Genomic DNA, 9,194 nt, shown 5'->3' with positions numbered 1-9,194 from the left:
ACAGTTAAATTAAAAGTGTGTGCAATGCAGACATAATGTCACAAATTAAGGTCCTTGCCACAGGCAAATAGGCAATCATATTTGATGCCCCAACTCATTTGTGACTAAACAGGTCACCTTTGACTGTATTCCACATTCTTCCATGGTTTTAGATTTCACAGAGGTCACAATTACCTGTCCAGTTACGGCAACCAGTCTAGTCACGTCCCATCCAGTCACTGTAAGTCACAACGTCATGTCCAGTCACGATCAGTCCAGCCACTTACATTCATGATGACGAGTCAGGTCACATCCTGTCCAGTCCAGACACGTTGACCAATCAAGTCACGTCCAGTCCAGTGACAGTCATGTTGACCAGTCCAGTCACGTTGACCAGTCCAATTATATCCTGACCAGTCCAGTTATGTCCCATGCAGTCCAGTCACAGCAACCAGTCCAGTCACATCCTGTCTAGTCCAGTCACGTCCTGTCCTGTCCAGTCAAGCCACGCTACGTCTAGCCATGTCATGTCAAGCTCAGTCCAGTTACGTCCTGTCCATGCTCATCAAGTCATGGTTGACTGTTCACCTCTTCTTCTGTGTTTCATTAAAGTTTCACATATTACACTTGATTTCTGTCTCACTGCCGTGCTTCCCTGCATCTGGGTCAACCATCCCTCAACCACTCACGCACGCCACCCGTGACAATGTTTAGAATGGCTGTCTCCTGTGCATGAGGGAACATGGGACCCCTTCCACCTTGGTGTCCTAAACCCTCAATCCTATGTAGACAATATGATAACATGGTCAATAAATGTTGCATGGGTTTTTTGGATTAAATTTGGTCCTCGTCTTCTTTGTTCATATTGTATCACTTCTTCAGGTTCCGCTCTACCTCTTCCTTAACCTAGGCCTCTTCCTCTAACTCCTTCTCGTCTTTGTCCTCCACCTCTCATTCTTCTCTCATTCTGTCTTCTTCTAACTACTTCCAACTTTGTTGAAGACTGGTGAACTCAGCCTTTTATAGCACCCATCTGAGGGCTGTATTTTCAATTATGCACATGTGTACTTCCACACCTGGTGGATGTGATTATCCAATGTGTTTATTAGGGTGTTCCGTGGTCATTGGCAAGACAGGGCTTTGTAATGACAAAGAAGTAACATCACAATCTTTATCTGTGTCTAAGTTGTGCAAATGTGTGTAGATTTTTGCAAATCACTGTATGTAATGTTTTGCAAAACGTGTGAAGTCTGCCTATTGTACAACTCTGGACAGGTATTTTGTAAACATCGGTAATTGTCAGATTTTTTTTTATTTTAGTGTAAACTGTAAAAACTGTAACACAAAAATGCTATGATCGTCACCAAAATTCACATGCATTTATCCCAAAATAGCCTTGAGGTCTCTATTTTCATTTCTCAGCAGCACAAAAGTTACGATTATAAGTAAATAAATGTATAAAAATAAGCAATACGTGCATCTTTAGCCAACGTGTTTAAATTTATATTGTCTTTTATTTTTTCAGGCATTAAGCGGAAGTGGTGCTCGTTGTTCCTGCACAAGGCGCAAAGTGGGCGTGCCCAGGATGCTGATGTAAACACAACATACGACTCATCTCTTCCTGGATCCATCTGGCAAGATTAACCTAAATCGCCCTTGTCTTGCCCGGAAAAACGCCTCGTGGCTTTCATACATAATATTAATGCAGAAAAGGTGACACAATGGACTTCTGCATTAACATAAAGGTGAATTTCAGGGGAAATTCCAAGAATTTCCTCCTATCGGGATCCGAAACCAAGAGCTGGGACTCGATGGAGGCCATGGTAAGCTAACAGGAGAACTGCCGGGCCGCACATACGACGTATTAGCTCCTACATTTTTCCCCTGGAGGTGGTAAAATGTGTCGGACGACATTATGACACAAGTGGTTATAATCCCGAGGTTAATCAATCAGGAAACAAAAAACCCGGCTGCTCCAAATAGTGGCGCAACTGTCCCATCATATTCATATACTGCAGGATATTTACTACCACCATACTGTCCGAGAATCACCGCGAATTTGTACTATCGTGAAATTGTTACTAGTGGAGACAATGTCAATGCTGGTATACCACATTTTAGCGCCATTGAGGACACGTTTACTTAACATTACAACTTAGTTGATTTTTATTGTAACATTCACTAGTATTCATTTGTGACGGGCTGCTGTTAAGGCCAATATTATGATATGAGAAAGTTCTCATCTAATTTTTCCACATTTTAACATTTCTCCATCGCGATATGATTAATCAGTGTTTTTTTTGTGTGCCTTGGTTCATTCATTGACTCTGATAACACGCTGTATTGGTCTCATGGAAATTCACTATCATTACAATTGTCAAATATGATTTCATATTAACTTAAGTGTGTCTGTGTCACAGGTTAAGCGTGCCTTTGGATTGTGTAGCCTTCAGTTGACCTATTTTGACGAGGAGAACGAAGAGGTGCGTTCAATGCTTTAAAATAAAAACGTGTCACTGATCTAAATGATTGAACTATTTACATGACATTAGATAGCTACTGAAACCTAGTTCCATCTTGTTTTGAAAAACGGATATTTACTGCCACCATGTTAGTTGACAGTGTTAAACAGATTTGGGCACATTTTTGTTCTACAATTGATTTGTCCTCCAAAATTAGAGACTTGGACCATGTTTATGTTTTCAATAAATGTCACTCAAACATGTTACACAAAAAAGTCAGGATTGAATTGAAGGAAAGGCAACCTGGACTGTAGTCCCCCCCCCCCCCACAAAGTAAAACAGTCCAGCTGTCTTCCATTCAACCCGTGTGATTTGTCATAATGTGTTGACTGTAAATAAAATAAAATAAACTCTACCCTTTCTGCCAGGTTTCCATTAACAGCCAAGGTAAGAAATCATGGCATCCCAATCTCTAAAAATACAGTCACACAAACGTTCATACATAAGGTCTTATTTTAAACAATTTTTTCTGCTTCCATTGCAGTAGAGTACGAAGAGGCACTCAAGGTATGTTTAATTGCTTTAACACAGTAATTCAAAATAAGTAAAGCAAATGTCTCAAAATTAGTTGACTGGAGACTGTACCCTGCTTCTTTTTCTTGTGTTACTGATGAGTGTGAACTATATCATTATAGAAGAAACCCCTGCATCCTGAACATTTCCAATGGGGACGCAATATATATGTAGAAATTAAAGTGACTGTGTGTAGAAATGTTTGCCATCTCAGTGTTTCCCAGATTTGACTTGGGTGGGTGGATTCCGACGGTGGGGGATGGGAGGCGGGTTGGATGGGAGGTGAGTCTCAGTCCTGCTACTATGTCTCCTCTAGCCTCATGATCCACAAGTGAGTGACGGCGAACTAACGTTACATGCGGTATATCCTGTCACAACACATTTTTTTCTTTTTAACTATATTTTTAATACGTTTTCTTGAAAACTTCTTAGGTGGTGGCCAATTTACTTGGGAGACCCGCCCAAGTATTAACATGGTGTGGGAAATACTAGTGGTGAACTAATAGAATTCAATGACTTAAGTTTGAAGAGCTTGCATTTTGAAGCAAACTACGGTGCCTGCTCAGAGAGACCACACTTCGCAAGCCTACCACCAATTACTATGTTCTAAGTTAGTCTCCTTCAGGTAGCCATAGCAGAAAGTTTGCAGCAAAACATGTCAGCCTGTGTATGGTGCGGCGTGACCCATGTAATATAAATAGCGATTACTAGACCTATGATTATATATATATATATATTTTTTTTTAATGTGCGTTGTGTGATAAAACATATATTTTTGCATTTTATTGAAATTTGTGTGAGTTTTTAACTCTTTGACTGCCAAAAACGTTAAATGACGTTTAGTAAAAACCTACGGAGGGCCGCCAAGGACGTTAAAAGACGTTCTCCAATTATTTGTTTTTATTTTTTTGGAAACGGGTGGAGGAAAGCCTTGCCCAGCTGTGGTGAAAGTTTCAAGCAGATCTAGTTAGCCTAATGACTATTTTTGGCCCCTAAATGGCAGCAATGACTCTCTTTTGACAAGATTGGGTAGGCATCAGTAGAAGACGTGAGACGGAGATAGAGGGGACAATGGCTGGGGAAGGGAAGAGAACATGGCGACCGGTTGCAAGCAGCTCACGCTCGAGCATTTTTTTTCAAAGACGAAAAGCATCGACCAACGCTAAAGAGCACATTGATGACGACGATGATCATCATCGATGATGATGATGGTGACTCCGAGGTTGGAAGCGTTGACGCGGCAGTAGAAGACGTGAGGCGGAGCTAGATGGCTGAGGAAGCGAACAATGGCGACCGGTTGCAAGCAGCTCACACTTGGGAATTTTTTTCAAAGACGGAAGGCATCGACCAACGCTAAAGAGCACATTGATGACGACGATGATCATCATCGATGATGATGATGGTGACTCCGAGGTTGACGCCGAAGTTGGAAGCACTGACGCGGCGGCTATGACGACGTCATAAAGGTTCACGGGCTAGCGATGCTAACACCGAAAAACGCGGAGCACAACCGAGCACGCTCAGGCGGACGTTCAATCGGACGACGAAGAGTACCCCGAGTCCAATGCATATTCATCGGAGGAGTGGGTACAGTCTGCTACTTGCTATTCCCCGGAAAAAAAGGCCGTCAAGAAAGTGTAACGTCTGCACGCGAAACGGACAATCGAAGTGAAACGTATCTGTTGTGCAAATCCTGCTCCCTCTCCTTGCACGCAGGGCAGTGTTACAAAAAGAAAAACTGTATTTGAAACATCCACATAATTGTAAATAGTACCACAGTTGCACACATTTGTAAATAGTTTGCAAAATTGTTTTGTCAAATTGTTACACTGTTGAATGGAAATAAATGTATTTTGCAATCCAAAAACACTTTTTCATTGTTGGTGGTGGTGTATTACCGAAGTAAAGCACTATTTAGGTGTTTGTGGCATCATTCATGGACAAAAAGAAGTGTAGAATTCACTAGAGTGCATGAAATAACATCGTTTCACAAAAAGCTCTTGTTCTCCGCTTTTTGTTTCAAAACAGAGCATTTCGGTGAAACTAACCATTTTCTATTGTTGATTAGTACATTTTTTCTGATGAAAGATGAGAGTTCAATCTTTCATTTGGTAGTATGTGTGTTTCCATAGTCCAAACACAACATTTTCTGTGGACCTTGAAAGATCAGTCAAAATGCTTAAATCGGCTGGCACTGGCGACATCCCGTTTCTGAAAACGTTTGGCAGTCAAAGAGTTAAAATGAATTAACATTGGGGAAAAAACTACATACTGTCCTTTTAAGGAACACTGTGAAACTGTTTAATTACGTTTTGTATGACTGTGATAAACTGCTTTTAGTATTTGTCCCCAAAAAGTCTTTAGATACAGTTCCAGCATCAGTTTATAGCAAATTATGTCTGTGCTTCACAGAGTGCAGCAAGGCAGGGCAATCGTCTGCACATGAATGTGTATGAGACCCGAGGTCAACCAGCAAGGATCTCCACTGGCAAGGCTGGTACAGAGCCCAAGCGAGGCTTCAGACCCCCTCAGCACTGTCCTACTCTTGCCCAAGTGGTCAGTCGCAAGGTTCAGGCGGCGGTGCCAGAACAAGGCATGGTAGGCACCAGGGTTGTAATAGTTTTGGATTATTCATTGGAGTTAGTTTTTATTTCATTTAGAATTTTGTGTTTTGTTTTTAAATTCATTTACTTTGATTAGTTTTTAGAGCCAAGTTTTATTTTTTTTTGAAAATGCTTCATTTTTGTTGAGTTTTTATTACTTTTAGTATTAGTTTAAGTTTTTTTGCCCTGCGATTGCTTGGCCACCAGTTTAGGGTCTACCCCGCCTCTCGTCCGAAGACAGATGTGATAGGCTTCAGCACGCCCACGACCCTAGGGAGGATAAGTGGCTCAGAAACTGGATGGGTGCAGTAATTGTCAAGAATAAAATAAAGTACCGGTAAACTACAATTCTTCAACAACTGTTTGACCTTATGGATATATTCTACTGTATATACTGTATGGATATACTGTACAGCAATCCCGAAATACAATATGAACACGGAAAGCTCATGTATTATATTAATTGACAAAGATTAAAACAAAGGAGTTTTTCGCAATAAATATAGTTTAATTTTATAAATGTAAAATTTAGTTTCAGTTAGTTTTTGTTTTTAGCTATTTTGTTAGTTTTCATCCACTGTAGATAACATTGGTAGGCACTCAGTTACAAAGAATTCTGCCTTTTCATTCATTTATACATCTTATAGTAACTTTTGTTTTGTACGGTTTAGTCAAGAATTCAATTTTAATTTGGGAAATTGTACCTCCCCATCATATATTAACAACAGCTCAGAAACCTTTGATTCGCATCAGATAAATATGCTGACGAAATGTAATCAGGTCATGAATAGGGTGTGCTGTGGAGGTGTAGTAAAGTAGGAGACATCTTGTGGTAAGCGTATTAGCTCGGGGGTTTTAATGATTAAGGAATGGGTCAGTTTACCCCCCCCCCCCCAAATAAAAAAATCAATCCAACACAATGGTTCAGTTATTTTAAAAAGGCCATATAATTTTCTTGAATCCATCTGTGTTTGCCAGAAGTTGACTCGAACTGTACATTTGGCAAGACGAGTACCTGCTTCAAATTGGAGTTTTGGCTTTGGTTTACCTTTGCTGGTCAAATATGACTTGAATCTACTATAATTAAGGCTTATGGCTAATGACGTTCCATGTATCATTTTCTATTCCCTTATCAGGTGATCATGAAAGAAGTGAAAGGCACAAAAGAGGAAGACAAGACTCCCCCAGCTTGGTTCACCTCTTACATGGAGAAGGCTAGTGTTGCTAGTAACAAGCACAAGTTTGGCTACAAGTGTGCCACTGTTGACCTCTGCTTCCCCCCTCTCTCTGTCCCACCAGTTCAAGGACCAGGTGGTCCGTGAGGCCGTGGAAAAAATTTGCAGGGAGTTCTCTGGGCAGTGCTGCATCCACAAGCCCCTGAGTGGAGTAGGGGGAAGTAGAGGGGATGCAATAGCTGTTGCTGCCGTGGTACCTGAGGTTTCTTCCTCGACATTGCCAGGCGCTCCGTCCTCTTCCACTCTTCCCTGCTCCTCCTGCAGGGGACAGACCACTGGCGGAGGCTACCAATGCAGGTATTGTTTGTGTTTGCAGCTCTTAACTGTAAGCTTGTCTTTGTCGGGTATTTGGTCACTATTTGCCAAACCTGTTTCATTCCCCTCATTTGCGAGCCTGTTGCCACATTATTAGGCAGATTAAGCGGATTTGGTGTGCACATTCAAACTGAAGCAATAAACTCTTACCTTATGTAGGACTGCTGATACTGTCTCTTAAAGACACCTTTCTGTTTCTTAAAGTTGTAGCTCTTATTCTGTCTCATTGTTTGGCCCTTTTTCACTTTTTGAAGTTCTCAAAATGCACTTGGTTTTTAAATATTTTTTGCTAGCCATAGAGTATTTTTTTTTTTGCCATATCACGTGACCAAGAACAGCAGTTTGATAGAGGCACAGGTGTGATGCACATTTTAAAAACAAAACATCATTAACATTCTAATGATTAGTACAATATATATTGTCTTGTCTTTCTGGTACTAAATCTCTCACGGACCACTGGTTGGGAACCCTGAAATAGGAATTCTTTTCAATTTAAACACTTCAGACAGCTACTCTCTAACTCTCTAAAGTAGCATAATACAAAAAACAAAAATCAAAACAAAAACAAAAACCTTTTACACACAGATTCAGTTTTATTTTAATTACATTTTAGCATCACAACAAGCAATTGATTTTAAAACATTGAACATTGTAGCCAGGCACACTCACAATGTACATAGTTTGTTTAAATTTTTTTTTTACTTATTTCATGATTCAACTTATTCAACTTAAGTTGTGCAGTATATTAAGTTTATTGTCAAAAATGTAAACATCATTACAGTAAGTTAGTAATCCAATAGTATTTAATATTATATTACCATTAGGCTCAATTATTATTATTTTTTTTAAATCACATAAAAATAATTCCTCAGTGCTCATGAACAACTCATGTACAGAAATGAGTAGGACAAGGCTGTCTCTCACAGGACACTCGTTTGCATATCCTTGAAGTGATGAATAACAAAACAAAGTTCATTCATCCTCCACCTGAAAACAATGTTCTGAAGTTTCATTTGAATCCAACGGGTTCGACATTCCGTCTGACAGACAGACAGACAGACAGGCAGACCAGAAAAAAAAGAACAAAAACGTATGTTTTATACTTTTACTAATTTGGATTTTATATTGTGTGATGACATTGACAAGAACTGGTTTATCCTTGCGCTCATAGTTTTTTTGACCAAATATAATAGAAGTGAGAGTTGTTTTTTTGCCACAGTGGTTCCCATATGTTCTAATCTAATGCAATCTTTAAATAAGACATGCATAGTTTTTTAGCATGTCCACTAAACAATAAGTATGCGTTTTTCTTCATGATTCCACTTAATGACAGCTTGACTGAATGACTTAATGATTTATTAATGTCTCTGAAATATTTCTCTCTTTCTTTTTGTCTTTGCTCTCTCTCCAATGATATGATACAATTGATTTTGTGTGTGTGCGCTTGTGTGTTTTTTCTTCCAACAGTGTGTGTACATCGTGTACTCTGTGTGAGCCTTGCAGTTTCTCTCATGATCCTAGTCACAATTTGGTGAGGGCCAGAACTCCTCTGTCAATACCGGAACATGGATCACCTGCCCCTGACCACAGCAGGTAAAGAAAAGGCCCAAGCGTTAGAATTACTACAGAAATACACTTTCTGTTCATACCTTTGAGTTGAAAGTTTAGTGCGTGTTTGTTCTTTGCCTCTTTATCATTGGCCTGTCTTTGTGCCTGGCAAGCTTAGCAGAGGGTTTATGTAACATCTTGAGTTTACGTGCATGGTCCACATCTGTTTCTCATCACTTGTTATGACTGCTTTCAGGTTCTACAGGCGAGGTGATCGTAGCTTCCGGAAGGCCGAGAAGCAGCGTCTGAAAGCAGAAAAGCGCCTTTTAAAGGCTGAAGTGAAAGAGATCCGTAAACAGTTAAGGATGGAGAGGCGTGGCATACAATGGAGCTCCTCCCAGAGAGATGGAAGTTCTTCTCCTGTACTTCTTCAGCCTCGGGCCACCCAGCACAACAGCCCTGAGTAGGTTGCTAAAGAT

General features: G+C 40.2%; 1 protein-coding gene across 3 annotated transcripts in view; it reads left to right on the top strand.

Annotated features, from left to right (window-relative positions):
• Positions 1–1,542: 1,542 nt before the first annotated feature.
• Positions 1,543–9,194, top strand: part of nbr1b (NBR1 autophagy cargo receptor b) — a 28,301-nt gene continuing 20,649 nt past the window's right edge. The window contains exons 1-9 of one of the 3 annotated variants that reach the window (XM_077556094.1): positions 1,543–1,802; positions 2,400–2,462; positions 2,870–2,888; positions 2,989–3,008; positions 5,427–5,612; positions 6,754–6,831; positions 6,917–7,149; positions 8,635–8,760; positions 8,972–9,178. In XM_077556094.1, coding sequence (XP_077412220.1) covers positions 1,701–1,802; positions 2,400–2,462; positions 2,870–2,888; positions 2,989–3,008; positions 5,427–5,612; positions 6,754–6,831; positions 6,917–7,149; positions 8,635–8,760; positions 8,972–9,178 — 1,034 coding nt within the window. In that variant the 5' untranslated portion in view covers positions 1,543–1,700. Of the gene's footprint in view, positions 1,803–2,399; positions 2,463–2,869; positions 2,889–2,985; positions 3,009–5,426; positions 5,613–6,753; positions 6,832–6,916; positions 7,150–8,634; positions 8,761–8,971; positions 9,179–9,194 lie in introns of all 3 variants that reach the window. The other 2 variants (XM_077556092.1, XM_077556093.1) reach the window with 2 other exon arrangements.

Source organism: Vanacampus margaritifer, chromosome 2 (genome assembly GCF_051991255.1).
Source record: "Vanacampus margaritifer isolate UIUO_Vmar chromosome 2, RoL_Vmar_1.0, whole genome shotgun sequence".
NCBI classification, from domain to species: domain Eukaryota; kingdom Metazoa; phylum Chordata; class Actinopteri; order Syngnathiformes; family Syngnathidae; genus Vanacampus; species Vanacampus margaritifer.
The sequence above is the reverse complement of the archived record's forward strand: the minus strand, read 5'-3'. Positions and strand labels throughout refer to the sequence as shown.